Here is a 17500-nt window from a genome sequence, read left to right on the forward strand (position 1 = left end):
TCTTGTCAAGTTTACCTTCATTATTTGAAATCTATTTTAGCCTCTCTTCTACTTCATATTACCTATGCTTTTTTTTCTTTATTTTATTCTTATTCCTCGGTGTCTCATCAAAGAATCGCTTTCTCATGTTTCCAATGTTGCGCGTCCGTCACTTATGATTATAACAAGGGCGGTAACTTTCAATAACTTCTCTATAATAATGTCACAAAATGTCATGATGTCAATTAATATTAATGGGTTGTTTAGTTTTGTCAATAATGCGTCAATGTTATTTGTATGATTTCGTGTGTCTAGGTGCGCGCGCGCGCGCGTGTGTGTGTGTGTGTGTGTGTGTGATTAAGTGTGTGTGAGGGAGAGAGAACGAGAGAGAGAGAGAGAGAGAGAGAGAGAGAGAGAGAGGTCATAATTTGTCAATAATGTGACTTGATATATAATTCATTGGTTCCTCCTAGCGGAAATAATTTTTTTTTTATCCGAACATGCCATATTCTTTTATCCATTTTTACAGAAAATCAAAGCGGTGGCTGCTTTTCCATAGACAATGCGGTGTACTTATTTGCAGGTCTGATGATAACCCAAATTCTTGTTGTCTCATTGTTGTTATAGAAATACTCTCAAACCAACGTAAAATGTTCTCCATTACAAAACGAGCCCATAATTGCATCCGGTTATCAGTGCTGTAAACATAATCACGTAGATAGACAACTATTTGCTTTGTATTACTATGTGCCATGAAGTCAGTGTGATGATATGACAACATTATCGCATACCCTCCATTTTGACAAAGAACTCACCAACTATCTTGGTTATGTTTTTGTAAACAGAAATATAAAATGAAACATTAATGGAATGGCCACTCCCCATTAATGAAACAATCTGACAACTCTTACCTTGACAGAACTCAAAAGACGAAGTGAAGTTCATACGACATGTTTACCAAGGCAATGAAATAGCATAAACGCTCTTTCAATAAAAAAAAAATCAAACAGACTTAACAATCAAATACAAGAGTTGTTAACTCTTTGACAGCGATTAAACATTCTTTCAAATCACAGTTTCTCCCACCATTATTTCGGTTCCAGAAATTTTCAACAAGAGAACAATATCAACGATGCGATCAGAGGCGTGGCTACATTTGTTGATTTGGTGCCTGGCACCGCATCCGTCTTTTAAAAATGGATTACAGCATTTAAAAAAAATTAAAACTGGGAAATAATATATACCGCCTCTTACTTCTTTGAGTAAGTCTTTTCTTGAATTTTTTTTCATTTGTTTTTTTTTTTTTGTATTTACAAATATAGCATGTTTTAAGTCATTTTATTCTGATTCTGGCACCACCTTATAATGTAAGCATACCACGCCACTGAGTGCGACCCAGGTTTCAATTCGCTTTCTGGGTGAGAACGGTGATATATGATACTATCAGAGTGGAATAAAATCAAATCCCGAACGTAAGGGATCAAATTAATATAACTAAAGACGGCGACAACAAAAACACCACCAACAACAGGCAGCAAAACAATAACATATAAAATGTAATATTATTGAGCGTGCGCCCGACCGTATCAGAACATTCATTTCATTTCCTCTAACATTACCAAGTTGAATGTTGGTTTGTTTGTTTTTGTTTGTTTGTTGTTTTCTTTTTTTTTTAATATTGTTTGTTTTGGGGTTGTTTTATTTATTTTTTTTTTGGGGGGGGGGGGGGGGGGGGTTGGAGTATTTTTTTTCATCGCTGCCATTTTGATTGTCCAACATTCACTCAATTTGATTCAACAATTAATATAATTATAATGTGCTAACAATATGTAGTTAGTATTGTTGATAAAGTAGAAAACAGGAAACGTGATAACGATTCAGCCCTATATGACGTAATAACTTTCATTCAACTATCCTTCCTCTTCTTACTTTTGACGGCACTCGGACATTTCAGTATGACGTTCTTCCTTTTGCAACTAACATGATGAAAGCCAAATCCATCGTGTTGTTTTAAACCATTCGATTCAGAAAATGAATACATTTTGATTATAATATGTAAGATTAGTTATTATCGATTATTTTATTTTTAAAGTTGACGCGTTGCAGCTGTTGTTCACTGAACAGATGTCCGAAAATGTTGTTCCAATCCTCAATCTAAACTCGCGGAATATGTACCCGACTTTCACGCGGCGACCAGTAGTAATACGACAGAGGTATTCATCGATGGGCGGTCATTCAGACCAAAGAGGTATTCAGACAAACTATTTTTACAAAATTTATTTTAATTTTAAGCTATCCTGTATTTAGTGTTTAACATGTGCATGTTGTCTAAGGCCAGTGCACAATAATTTAAAGTCCAACAATTCCTATATTTCGTGTTTCCACCATACTTTGTAATTTTATGGGATTGATATTAAATTAAATGAAAATGTCCACTCACCTAATAAAAGTGCATGGATTAACTAATCTTACCTTGTCATTTGTTTATCTATGGAGCTTAATAAGACTACGGGAGAGAAAAATAAAAGAAATAAATTATGTATTATAGGAATACCGTAAGAGGCTAGGGGTGAGGGCAAGGGTAGGGGCAAAACTAAAGTATCGTTAAAGGAGCTTTTCACGAGAGATACCAAAAAAAAACTGTTTCAAATTCATAATCCTAAAAGAATAAGAGAAGCGCAGTCCTTATCAATATTTAAATCAAAGTTAAAACACCATCTCTTTGTTAAAACACATCTTGATTAATGCATCTTTGTAATTTGACCCCAATATGAATGTTAATTTAGTTTATGTTATTATATCATTATTTTATATTATTTCCGTATTTGACATAGCATGTGGATGTATTATAACATATCTTGTATTAATGACTTTATGTTTAGTTATTACATTGCTGTATAATGATAATATTATGTTGATGTAGTTTGTATAATGTTTCATTTGTATCATAATGTCACTGTATTATTGTTTCGCGCATTGAGCATCACCCAGTGATGAAAATGCGCGTTATAAATGTCATGTATTATTATTATTATTATAACGATTATTGGAAATGGTGAGATTTACTTATACTATGTAAAAAAAAAACACCCCAAAAAGGATGGTGGTAAGGAGACATTGTTCATGGTTTTGTGGTTATTGGAGTTACCATGATTCGAAAAAAAAAACTTAAAAATAATATGATGCGAGGATGGTTCCTATGCCGTCATCATCATTTGATAGTCAAATTGTTATGAGTTACGATACTCGAACCAAGTATGGTTAGTAACCAGGCTCATTAGCCCGGAGTTTATAGATCCCAGCCACCACCCCCCCCCCCCCCCCCCCTCCCCCCTCCCCTTCCCCCATTTCCCCCCCCCCCCCCCATTTTTTTTTGTCCACATCAAATTTTTTGGCACTGCACATTTGGCAAGGTCAGTATAAGACATAGAATTACACTCTGTGTGACACGCCAGGATGTAGTCCCACTTGAAACATTCAACTCAGATTTTTACCCATACCCATGTTTTATGTTTGAATCTTGCTGTTGATGAAGTGTTGTATTTTATAGAAGAAGCTGAATTTTTACCCTAAGCTTTATCCTAAAGTATTGATACGTTTTTGACCAGACTAGTGTTAAAACCAGGGATTCGGGCTTAACGAATGAACTGTAATGTAACATTTGAAATTACTTTTATTATCATTAATCAACAGATGTGGACTCCAGTGCTGTTGTCTGCATTGGCACTCCTCTGTGTCAGAGGTAAGTTTCTTGTACACACACACAAACTCGCACACACACACATACACACATACACACACACACACACATAATATATATATATATATATATATATATATTTTATATATATATATAGCTTTCGTCTGGATGGAATGTGTACCTGATAGATTCTGCCCCTTAATTCTGTTTACCCATCAAGTAACCATAAGCAGAAACGATCTCGAATAATTAAAACTCCTATAGACGTCAACATCTAACACTCTCTATATCTAGAATAAGTCACAATTCTCTGCTGTAACCAGTTTACTGTTGATGGGATGCGTATCAATTAAAATGCTAATCATTTTTGTTCGCTAAAATATTCGCATCAAACAGTAGCCACGAATGTTGTTAAATTTAGTTCACATACTATTGTAGCTTCTTAAGAGAATGTGATTGTCTAAAAGGGACAACGCACACAGCTAAGCGACGTAAAACGCAATCAATCCATTGCATTTCCTCAATACAACGGATATTTCATGTCGTTGTAAACCTTTATTGGCGGTTTTCAACTTTACTCTTAACCGACAGTAATTACGACGGTTTCACAGAAAGTAGAGTAATAGCATCGATTGGGTCGTGTCTCTTCTACTGGTCGTTTTGTAAAAATCTATAGATCTGACGGGAGAAATGATTTCCTCATAGAAATCAGTTTCGGTGTTGTGGGAAAGCAGAATTCTTGGAGCATAAGAAAATATGGAAGGAGGATTAACCAAATAATGCGCTGAAATTATGAAAATTCTCAACGATCATCTCATTAATTTACTCAAAACATGATCAAAGGAAGGTAAACTAACAATTATTTTGAAGTTATAAATAGTACATGATTATTTCCCTTACTTGTTATTCCAGGTACGTCAGCTGAATGCCAGAGACGGGTGTGCTACAGCACCAACTGGTCCCAGTACAGACCTGGGGATGGAAAGTTTATGCCAGACAACATTGACCCCCATCTGTGTACTCATTTAGTGTATGCCTTTGCCAAGATGGTCAACGACCACCTGACGGCCTTTGAGTGGAATGACGAGGATACGTCCTGGTCTACCGGACTGTGAGTTGTTGAATATAATATTGCTATTGGGATCGTTGTTACTATTGTTGTTGTTGTTGTTGTTGTTGTTGCAGCTGCTGCTGCTCCTGTTGATATTGCTGTAGTTGGGGGTTGATCTCTTTTTACAGTTGCTGGTGAAGATGGCGGTCAAGGCGTTGAATGTCTTGGTGTGGATCATGATTATGATGATGATGATGATGATGATGATGATGATGATGATGATGATGATGATGATGATGTTGTTGTTGTTGTTGTTATTGTGAGCATTAGCTCACCATGAAAACCAGTGGCGGTTCTAGCCTATTTACAGTGGTTGGGCAAAGAGGATTCGGTCATATATATATATATATATATATATATATATATATATATATATATATATATATATATATATATATATATATATATGATATATATTTTTTATTTTAATTTTTTTGTTGTTTTTTTAATAAAAAATTTTTTTGATTTTTTTTTTCGCCTTTAAACAAAAAATATTTCAACCACCAATAATCACATTCACAATGAAATGACAATACCAGTAGATTTTAATTCTTCCAAACGTAATCAAAAATGAATCACGAAAGAGAATACAACTAAAAAATAAAGCGACGAGACAAAATGCGACAACACCTTGACAATACAAGTCCATTTCCTTCACTCGAAAAATTAAAGAGATGCTTTAATCCCTCAACGGCGATATTAATATTGCTTTTACATATTTCTGGTTTTCAGTAGTACGTAGTAACCTTAAAGTTTTCATGGAGAAGCAACAACAGCGATATGACTCGAGTTTCATTCAGAGCTCAAATTGCATAATTTTTACTGCTGTCTTGGTGGTTAGAATGATTGTGCCGGTGGTGGTAGTGGTTGGAATAGTGGTAGCGGTGGTGGTGGTGGTGGTGGTGGAGGAGGAGGAGGAAGACGAGGCGGTGAGGGGTAATTATGGTAGTGGTTTTGGTGGTGCTGTTGGTTAGAATGATAGTTGTGGAGACGATGACGGAAATTGTATGGTGATGTTGATATTGTTTTTATTTCTATTGTTGTACTTGTTGTTAATATTGTTGTTGTTGTTGTTAATGATGATGATGATGATCAGGGACGGCTGGTAATAATGGGCAGGGTGGGCAAATACCAGCCTGTTTTTTCAAGTTATATGCTGTATTACCAGGCCCGAAATAATCAAATCTAAATTAGATAATTTCAAAAGTTACTACTTAAAATTGATACTTTGTACTGAAATCAATTTGTGTGTATTTTTGATAGATTGCGAATCACCATGCATCCCGTAATACATAAACCAGGATACGCTCCTGTTCTTTTTATCACCCCCCCCCCAACCACTCCACTCCACTCCGCCACATCGTCATCTCATCGTCACGTCGCCTGACGGTGATTTTGCTGTCTGGCCTCTCTAGTACTAGGTCGGGCTAATTCAAATGAGCCCACCTTATTAACCAGTGTACACTAAATAGAGATTTTGGCAAACGAACTTTTTCTTATTAATTGCCTTACTTGTGCTGGGAAGGTTCCAGTATTGAATTAAATTTATTAATTTACTAATATTATATCAATTTAGTATTAGTTTGTGTTGTTTTAATATATTTGTTTATCCATTTAAATTATTTCTTTTTTTTCCCCTCGTTTTCTTTAGTGTTTCTCAAAACTCATTTATTTAAATTGTTTTCTTATTTGTTTGTTGTTGTTGTTGTTGTTTTTTGTTGTTGTTTTTTGTTTTGTTTTTTAACAAATTAATTTGTTAATTCTTTTTTTTTTTATTATTCTTAAAGTAATTACCGCTGTATTTTTATTGCCAGACTAAATATTTTTGCAAAACAATGTAATTTTCTATTGTATTCCTCTAATAAAACAAAACACTTTTATTCAAAAGTCACGACTAAATAAATATATAAAATACAACCACCATTTTGGTTTTCTCAACAATTGAATTAGTATACGAGAAATACTCTTCTGAGTAAGGAGATAGTTGAATTCTAAGTTATAGAGGAAATACGGAAGGGTGGGCAGATTCCGTACTTGCCCGTCCTGAAGCTAATACATACATAAGATGGTTCGCGATGAAGAGGCGGGAAGCAAGGGATTGGTTGGGTAAGGAGCAAAGATAACACGGTAATTATTGTGACGATAGTCAAACGAATACATGAGGAGAGATTGGTAACATTATTTTGTCTTAATTATATTGTATGAAGTATTGGCGAAAGCCTAATATTAAATAAACGTTGTTTTTGTTTGTCTTATTTTGACTATGGAACTGATACTGATACTTGTCATAGCAGACCTGCCTACTTTAGATAGGAAAATAAAAATCGTAGTTTTCAGGGCTAATAAAATCGTAGATATTTTAACTACCCTTTAAAAAAATCACCGGAATTTTCGTCTGTTTTGATAGATATCAAATTTTAAAAAAACGAGAAAAAATAATTGGAAACGTAATAATGATGGTGATGGTGGTATAGTGGTAGCGGTGGTGGTAGTAGTAATGATGATGGTAATATTATTATTATTATTATTATTATTATTATTATTATTATTATTATTATTATTATTATTATTATTAATATTATTATTATTATTATTATTATTATTATTATTATTATTATTATTATTGTTATTTATTATTATTATTATTATTATTATTATTATTATTATTATTATTATTATTATTATCATTGTTATTATTATTGTACGTATTGGTGGTATTACTATTGTTGTATTTTTTTTTGGTGGTTATTAATGGTATCAGTTTATTGTTTGGTCCCATTTGCCATTATTTTCCACTTTCATGTATGTGGTCATCAAATTGTATGATTAATTGGCGAAAGCCTAAGATTGAATAAATTTTGTAATATCGTATGGTAACCATCATTGTCGACGACATCGTCGTTGTCATCATAATCATCATCATCATCATCATCATCATCATCATCATCATCATCATCATCATCATCATCATCATCATCATCATCATTAACAACAACAACAACAATATTAACAACAAGTACAACAATAGAAATAAAAACAATATCAACATCACCATACAATTTCCGTCATCGTCTCCACAACTATCATTCTAACCAACAGCACCACCAAAACCACTACCATAATTACCCCTCACCGCCTCGTCTTCCTCCTCCTCCTCCACCACCACCACCACCACCACCGCTACCACTATTCCAACCACTACCACCACCGGCACAATCATTCTAACCACCAAGACAGCAGTAAAAATTATGCAATTTGAGCTCTGAATGAAACTCGAGTCATATCGCTGTTGTTGCTTCTCCATGAAAACTTTAAGGTTACTACGTACTACTGAAAACCAGAAATATGTAAAAGCAATATTAATATCGCCGTTGAGGGATTAAAGCATCTCTTTAATTTTTCGAGTGAAGGAAATGGACTTGTATTGTCAAGGTGTTGTCGCATTTTGTCTCGTCGCTTTATTTTTTAGTTGTATTCTCTTTCGTGATTCATTTTTGATTACGTTTGGAAGAATTAAAATCTACTGGTATTGTCATTTCATTGTGAATGTGATTATTGGTGGTTGAAATATTTTTGTTTTAAAGGCGAAAAAAAAAATCAAAAAATTTTTTTATTAAAAAAACAACAAAAAAATTAAAAATAAAAAATATATATCATATATATATATATATATATATATATATATATATATATATATATATATATATATATATATATATATATATATATATATGACCGAATCCTCTTTGCCCAACCACTGTAAATAGGCTAGAACCGCCACTGATGATGATGATGATGATGATGATGATGATGATGATGATGATGATGATGATGATGATGATTATGATGACAACGACGATGTCGTCGACAATGATGGTTACCATACGATATTACAAAATTTATTCAATCTTAGGCTTTCGCCAATTAATCATACAATTTGATGACCACATACATGAAAGTGGAAAATAATGGCAAATGGGACCAAACAATAAACTGATACCATTAATAACCACCAAAAAAAAATACAACAATAGTAATACCACCAATACGTACAATAATAATAACAATGATAATATATAATAATAATAATAATAATAATAATAATAATAATAATAATAATAATAATAATAATAATAATAATAATAAATAATAATAATAATAATAATAATAATAATAATAATAATAATAATAATAATAATAATAATAATAATAATATAATATTACCATCATCATTACTACTACCACCACCGCTACCACTATACCACCATCACCATCATTATTACGTTTCCAATTATTTTTTCTCGTTTTTTAAAATTTGATATCTATCAAAACAGACGAAAATTCCGGTGATTTTTTTAAAGGGTAGTTAAAATATCTACGATTTTATTAGCCTGAAAACTACGATTTTTATTTTCCTATCTAAAGTAGGCAGGTCTGCTATGACAAGTATCAGTATCAGTTCCATAGTCAAAATAAGACAAACAAAAACAACGTTTATTTAATATTAGGCTTTCGCCAATACTTCATACAATATAATTAAGACAAAATAATGTTACCAATCTCTCCTCATGTATTCGTTTGACTATCGTCACAATAATTACCGTGTTATCTTTGCTCCTTACCCAACCAATCCCTTGCTTCCCGCCTCTTCATCGCGAACCATCTTATGTATGTATTAGCTTCAGGACGGGCAAGTACGGAATCTGCCCACCCTTCCGTATTTCCTCTATAACTTAGAATTCAACTATCTCCTTACTCAGAAGAGTATTTCTCGTATACTAATTCAATTGTTGAGAAAACCAAAATGGTGGTTGTATTTTATATATTTATTTAGTCGTGACTTTTGAATAAAAGTGTTTTGTTTTATTAGAGGGAATACAATAGAAAATTACATTGTTTTGCAAAAATATTTAGTCTGGCAATAAAAATACAGCGGTAATTACTTTAAGAATAATAAAAAAAAAAAGAATTAACAAATTAATTTGTTAAAAAACAAAACAAAAAACAACAACAAAAAACAACAACAACAACAACAAACAAATAAGAAAACAATTTAAATAAATGAGTTTTGAGAAACACTAAAGAAAACGAGGGGAAAAAAAAGAAATAATTTAAATGGATAAACAAATATATTAAAACAACACAAACTAATACTAAATTGATATAATATTAGTAAATTAATAAATTTAATTCAATACTGGAACCTTCCCAGCACAAGTAAGGCAATTAATAAGAAAAAGTTCGTTTGCCAAAATCTCTATTTAGTGTACACTGGTTAATAAGGTGGGCTCATTTGAATTAGCCCGACCTAGTACTAGAGAGGCCAGACAGCAAAATCACCGTCAGGCGACGTGACGATGAGATGACGATGTGGGCGGAGTGGAGTGGAGTGGTTGGGGGGGGGGGGGGGGGGTGATAAAAAGAACAGGAGCGTATCCTGGTTTATGTATTACGGGATGCATGGTGATTCGCAATCTATCAAAAATACACACAAATTGATTTCAGTACAAAGTATCAATTTTAAGTAGTAACTTTTGAAATTATCTAATTTAGATTTGATTATTTCGGACCTGGTAATACAGCATATAACTTGAAAAAACAGGCTGGTATTTGCCCACCCTGCCCATTATTACCAGCCGTCCCTGATGAAAACGCACTATACAAATGTTCGCATTTCTCTCATTTCCGAATTCATTCGCCTCTCATGCTTTAATAATATATGACAAAAGTGCCCGGTTTTTTTTTCTCCGACTTCCAGTTACCACAAGTTCACAGACCTCAAACAACAGAACCCAGACCTTAAGACAATGATTGCTGTGGGTGGATACAACATGGGTACTCAGGCCTTCACTCACATGGTCTCGACTGCTGCTCACAGGTTGGTGCTTTGAGTAAGGTTTTAAAAATATTTATAAATCGTCAGACCAACGCTTCTATCCAGCATTGTGTCTGGTTGAACCAGATGTCAAGAATGAATTAAACATTGAATTGAGCTGACACGAGAAAGGTTGGCTTTCTGTACTTTAAGAAATAAAGAATGGAAATAGAATGGACTTTAAGAGACCACATTCACTCTATTTAATACAACATAAAATGAATCCAATTTTCATACTTTTCACCACTGAGGGAATGCATATGTCACCGATTCTGTGTCTAATTATGTCTAACAGGAATACTATGAACAAAGACAATTAAGACTAAGCAACGTTTATCAGGCTTCATGGTTTCGACAAGATCGGGAACCCTTATATGATAATCCCATCTTGTAATGATTATTCTGTAATCAATCAAGGGACTGAATAGTCAGCAAAGGAATTCACTCAATAAAATAAATTGATGGACATTTAAATCAATCCTACATAACATCCTTCTTTTACATTTTTAATCAGTGGGTTGGTAAAACATCATAAAGCAAATGCCAAACGGTGAAATTAATGTTAAATTACTGATAAGAAATACGAAACCATTTACTTCTACCTCTATCTGTTTGCGTGAGAAGCGAATTCTCCGCTAACTATCGAGACACCCCCCCCCCACACACACACACACACACACACACACACACACACACACCTCCCCCAATCAGGTTGAACTTTGGTGCAACTCGCAATTTGACTGTTTATCACTATTTTGTTGAAATTTACCACTTATTTTCTCGGAGGTTGTATTTCCATGCGTAATCAAGTAAGGCTATGATTCAAATGGTAGTCGATGAAAAGGACAGGCACCTTTTTCAATGAGCTGGAAATCAAAATCTTCGGAGGAGGGAGGGGCGGGCTATTGGAACAAGTATAACTTCCCTGTGGCTTAATTTGTAAAGCCTTGAAATCTATGAGATCAATAACGGTTCCGAATGTAATCATGATTATTTTTTTTGCTCTTGACCAGTAATGAATAATATACTGGGTCTGATATACCCCTTTCCCGAGCAAATGTAACAAATTTCCAAACCAAATTCAACATTTCCAGACCAATTACAGCAGTTTCCAGACCAAATTCAACTTTCTAATCCAAATTAGTAAATATGACATAAGTCCAATCTAATTTAAACATTGTCCAGTCCAAATTCGACGAGTAGCAAAACAAATTCGGCATAGCCAAATAAAATTTCGGGTCTGTGAAAGCAAAACAGATTGAAAGCAAAAAGGAGTATGGAAGTGGAAGCGATCTTATTCGAGTTTTGTTTTCAAAGGGACGTTACTCTAATCAATAAACAATAATGTTGCTATAGGAATCAGCTGACCACAGTCGTCTGCTAGATTCATTGACACTCATTGGAAACATTCAATCCTAATCCTATCACTCGTTATCTACCTCATCAAAATATCAGCGATGCCTCCGCAATATTATCGAAAAATTAGTGATGAAGACAAGATAAGGTTGCAGAGATGCTTCGATCGCGGGGAAGATTATGTTCTTCTTGCAGAATAACTGGGAATAAAGGGATCACCCGCTTGTTCCATTGTTAGGAGGTGATTATCTGACGGTGTTGTTAGTCGCCCAAGAGGAAGTAAACGGACCTTAAAGTTAAAGTCACTGAAATGGTAATTGACATTGTGGAAAGAAATCCTAATGCAACATTAAATTTCATCAACTCACAACTCAGATTAACCATGCCAGATGCACCTCATATTTCGAAGGCAACTATCACAAACACCCTTAGCAACTCGCTAATCGTGACAAAACAACCGAGAGATGCGCTTGTGAAAGAAACAGCGATCGAACGAAAGCGACAAAAAAAAAAAAAATACAGCGAAAAATGGAAAACCAAAACAACCCCCCCCCCCCCCCCCCCCCCAAAAAAAAAATGTTAAAAACTAGAGGCCGAAGACAGAGAGCAAAAACAAAACAATCTGAAAGTAGCCAGGATTTTTAAGGTGTCAAGATCTTGTGACTTTAGTACGGAGGGCACTGCAGTTTTTCTTCGTTCTTCACGGATTAATTCGGCCTCATCCTAATCCAGAAATTTCTGATATGTAGAGAGGTCCTGGTTCAGGGTAGTTACTAATGATGTTGGTGGTCTCCCTATAAATGAAACAATCTGAAAACCAAAGAGAGAGAAAGAGAGAGAGAGAGAGAGAGAGAGAGAGAGAGACAGAGAGACAGAGAGAGAGAGAGCCATTGTGTGTGCGGTTTGTGTGTGTTTGTGTTTGTGAAAGAGACACATACACTCACAGACACGCATAGAGAGAGAGAGAGAGAGAGAGAGAGAGAGAGAGAGAGACAAAGAAAGAAAGAAAGAGAGAGAGCGCGAGAGAAAGAAAGAAAGAGAGAGAGCGCGAGAGAAAGAAAGAAAGAGAGAGAGAGAGAGAGAGAAGGGGGGGGGGGCATTGTGTGTTTGAATGTGAGAAGTGAGGAGCTATTCCATACGAGGCTGGCTTATGTCGGTGGGACACTTGACATTCACTGGAAACAATACAGCTTTATTTCAAAATGTATCAAGTTGCACCTTTGATTTGTTTATTTGGAACATGTTGAAACTTATTTGCCGTTTGCCGAATTTGGACTGGACAACGAATGAATTTGACTGCGTTATGTTTAAATTTGGTTTCGTTGTGCCGAAATGTTATTGGAAAGTGACGAAATGGGTCTGCTTAGTTGAACTTGGACTGGAAGGATGTTACATTTGCTTGGGAAAAGATGTAATATCAGACAGCTGTTTGCGACAGATTTTGTGTGTGTGTGTGTGTGTGTGTGTGTGTGTCCTAACCAGGTACTAATTATTTTTACTACAGAAACCAGAAAAAACCCGAATCTATGGGCTATGTTGGTCTAAGATATTGACTTAATTGACATATTCATTTGAACTCCCTCTAGGGTATAGTATGCTTCTTTCACAGATCTTCATCTGAGACGGTATTGGGCCATACTTTTGCTTCACCCATATCATCTTGATCGTTTTCAGGTTGCTGTCCGGGTCGCCGGGTTGTTGATGGGCGACCCCTTAGACTTATTCGGTTGTTTACAATCAAATAGCCTTCATCCAACCACTGCATTAAATTAACTACTTTGCCTTCATCCCCACAGGAAGGATTTCATTGACGACACCATCAAATTCCTGCGAGCACACAACTTTGATGGACTTGACATGGATTGGGAATATCCAGGAAACAGGGGAAGTCCCGCCGAGGATAAGCACAGGTTTACACTACTGATACAGGTAAAACCATCTCAGCTATGATGATATATATATATATATATATATATTACATCATCAATCATCATCATCATCAACATCTTCATTCTCATCTTTATCAAAAACAACAACAACAACATCATCAACAACAACAACAGCAACAACAACAACAACAAAGGGAGCAGCATCTGCTGCAACATCATCATTACCATTATCAAAGGATAGTCTCGGATATCCTTCTTCAGCATGATGAGGTTAATTCCATTTCTTTTCTTGATTTCAGGAACTCCAAGCAGCCTTTGAGCAAGAGGCAGCATCAACAGGAAAACCTAAACTGATCTTGTCCGCTGCTGTGGCTGCCGGCAAAGACAAAATTGATACGGCCTATGAGATCGCACCTGTGGCAAAGTAAGTGTCGTCCATTATCAAATCAGGAAATACAAAAAAGTTACTTGTTTTAAGAATAATGTTTATCTCTTGGGGTTATTTTATCTTATCCGTCTCCTCCGACGTAAAGTTGACTTTTTGTGGCTAAGAAATATGTACCTACGTCTAATTTTCTGTATTTTCCCCTCTAATTATCATTATTTTTTGTTTTGTTTTGATCTACACTTTCTTAAAACAGATGATATGTGACCCATAGCCACAAAGCCGTATTATGTAGGAAGGGTTTAAATACTTAACACTGAAGCAGTAGTCAAGAAAATTAGGTTAAGTACATTTGCTTTGATGAAAAGAATGAATATTTAATTGCATACAGAGAATAACATAAAATTTCACTATTTTGTCATACTAGCTTTAAAATCCATTGATGGGATATGGTTTTCCCCGTCATAATACCGTTTGGAGACAATTGGTTGTAAATAACAATGTAAGACGTGCGTTTGAAGGGATATATTCGCAGATATGATGAATACATGGTTGTTGTTACATTCTGCAATCCATCTTCATGGTATCAATTATGATGATAAGATTTTAAAAGTATTATCGAGAGAAGTTTCTCCTCTTCTCCACATCTTTATTTGGAATCTCTGGAGTGTTTATGATCTTAATAATTGCTAATACAAAGTAATCATGGTTATCAATACCAATGTGTATCGTGATTAGGATGGTAATAAATCAAATTAAATCTTTACTCATTTTTATGACTAGATCCCTGGACTTTATCAACCTGATGACCTACGATTTCCATGGCAGTTGGGATCCATACACTGGACACAACAGCCCCTTATACGGGCATGCTGGAGAAACTGGAAATGACGTCTACTATAACATTGTAAATCGTTCTTTTCCATTCTACACCTTTTTCAGATGGAACCTGTACACATTTTATTTCAACATCGTGTAATTGAATGATAATATATTTAATAATATAATCCAATTGCAATAGAGTTGAATCGGCCACATAATTATTATATTTGGTCAAAACATTGTTCAACCAATTCTAACTTGTGTAATCAAATGCAACATTAGGCCTTTAAATTCAATACTGAGCTTAAATACAACGATATAAATTCAAAATTGTTTTGTACAGTTTTTATATTGTAATGTACACTGTTGAATTCGATTGCATTATGATAAAGAGAATAATACAAGAAAGAGTACAATTAATAAGAACATCTTGTGTTCAAGGTCGCACAGCGGCATTGGACACTTGCTTGAAATTCCAAACGCAAGATTTCAAAAATATTATGACGTTATTCCTGTTCAATGGCTATTCAATTAAGCTTAAGTGACTGGTTTTAAGTTATTGTTCAGCACTTCGAGATTGTTTAAGACACCAGGTAAAGCGCACTATAATAACCCTATATTATTATTATTATTATTATTATTATTATTATTATTATTATTATTATTTATTATTATATTATTATTATTATTATTATTATTATTATTATACACTCTTAGAGTTTGCTCCCAATTATTATGATGGTTTGTAGCCTGCTCCATTATCAAGTTCTGATGATTTATAAATGTAATAATATCACTTCGTCTTTGTCCCTTGCCGCAGAACTACACCATGAATTACTACGCCTCCAACGGAACCCCCAAGGATAAGATCAATGTGGGTCTTGCCCTTTATGGAAGGTCCTTCACCTTGGCCAGCCCTTCCAATGACGGTGTCTTGGCAACAGCAACTGGCCCAGGAACAGCTGGACAGGCCACCCGAGAAGCTGGAATTCTATCTTACTACGAGGTTGGTTTATTAGTGATTAATAGAACGAAATGTAGTAATGATATTATTGATAATAATGATAATAAAAAATTTGATCAGTAGTTCTTCAGAGCCATAAAGCCCACGTAGCTGGAGTGTATCCTGGTTTCTATAGCGTAAAACGGACAACAGCTATTGCTTGTTACCTTTAAATAGGACGCTAGTTTATTGCAAAGTAATTTCCGCCAGATCTAATAGACTCAGTTGCCCATTTACTGCTGGGAGGGCAGGGGGGGTCTAATGATTTGAAAATCATTAATTCTAACTCAATCTTTATAATATGGACTTAAGATTCTATTCAATCGTCAAATCTAAAGTACCGGTTTTAAAATATTTGCTTTTCATATACACTTAATAGATGTCTATACTTTTTGTATTTCGATTTCTTCAGGTGTGCAAGATCATCAACAGTGGCGGCACCGTTAAACAGATTCAAGACCAGTCAGTGCCTTACGTTGTCAAAGGCAACCAGTGGGTGGGCTATGATGACCCGGAGAGTCTGAGAAACAAGGTAGCTACGTAACTCTAATTGATGCTTAAAATCAACGTAAATAGGAATGTATTCATGAATTGTTGTAAACTCTGACACACCTGCAAAGAGTTTAATTTGTCTCCTCTTCCCCTTTCTTTTTTTTTAAGGACCTAAACGTGCTGCAAGAGTTGTTTAGCTCCTAAAACTTCAAAGACAATGTACTGTTGTGCACTGAAACAAAGATTCAGGTTTTAAAAGTAAAGAATCATTTTAAGTGATCGATATAATTTGTTGTAATATCACACTGGACAAAGTCAAAAGGCTTTTTGTCTTAATACTCCAAAATATTCCCAAAAAGTGTGTGTGTGTGTGGGGGGGGGGTGCAACAAGACATGGAAATTGAGAGTGTCCCACTTATTCATTTCATTCACTCAGGTCCGTGCAATAATGGATCAAGGCTTTGGCGGAGTCATGACATGGGCGTTGCCTCTTGACGACTTCCAGGGGACATCTTGTAACCAGGGTAAATACCCTCTGATGAATGCCATCAAAGACGAATGCGCCAAGACTAGAGCTGGCGTTACCGCTGGGTAAATAATCTAATATGTATCATTTGCTTCTCCATTTTGCCATATATTGTTTGATGAAAAGTTCTATATCTCATTTTCCTTTAATTTGAATTAGTCTCAGTATTGCATTTGGAGGCAGATGTTATCCTATTTTTATTAAATTTAAGAGAGAAAGAAAGAGAGAGAGAGAGAGAGAGAGAGAGAGAGAGAGAGAGTGAGAGAGAGAGAGAATGAGAGAGAGAGAGAGAGAGAGAGAGAGAGAGAGAGAGAGGGGGGGGATGGGGAGGAAATATGGTAGATATATACCATAGTAGTGTC

General features: G+C 34.9%; 1 protein-coding gene across 2 annotated transcripts in view; it reads left to right on the plus strand.

The window, feature by feature from the left end:
- Positions 1-17500, plus strand: part of LOC144972501 (putative chitinase 10) — a 49215-nt gene that overhangs the window by 9089 nt on the left and 22626 nt on the right. For both annotated transcript variants that reach the window (XM_078913776.1, XM_078913779.1), the window contains exons 2-10: positions 3673-3721; positions 4592-4790; positions 10549-10668; positions 13818-13950; positions 14210-14334; positions 15079-15202; positions 15938-16123; positions 16533-16652; positions 17049-17203. In XM_078913776.1, coding sequence (XP_078769902.1) covers positions 3673-3721; positions 4592-4790; positions 10549-10668; positions 13818-13950; positions 14210-14334; positions 15079-15202; positions 15938-16123; positions 16533-16652; positions 17049-17203 — 1211 coding nt within the window. The remainder of the gene's footprint in view (positions 1-3672; positions 3722-4591; positions 4791-10548; positions 10669-13817; positions 13951-14209; positions 14335-15078; positions 15203-15937; positions 16124-16532; positions 16653-17048; positions 17204-17500) is intronic.

Source organism: Berghia stephanieae, chromosome 5 (genome assembly GCF_034508935.2).
Source record: "Berghia stephanieae isolate SIO BIC M18660-M18661 chromosome 5, UCSD_Bste_1.3, whole genome shotgun sequence".
Lineage (NCBI taxonomy): Eukaryota > Metazoa > Mollusca > Gastropoda > Nudibranchia > Aeolidiidae > Berghia > Berghia stephanieae.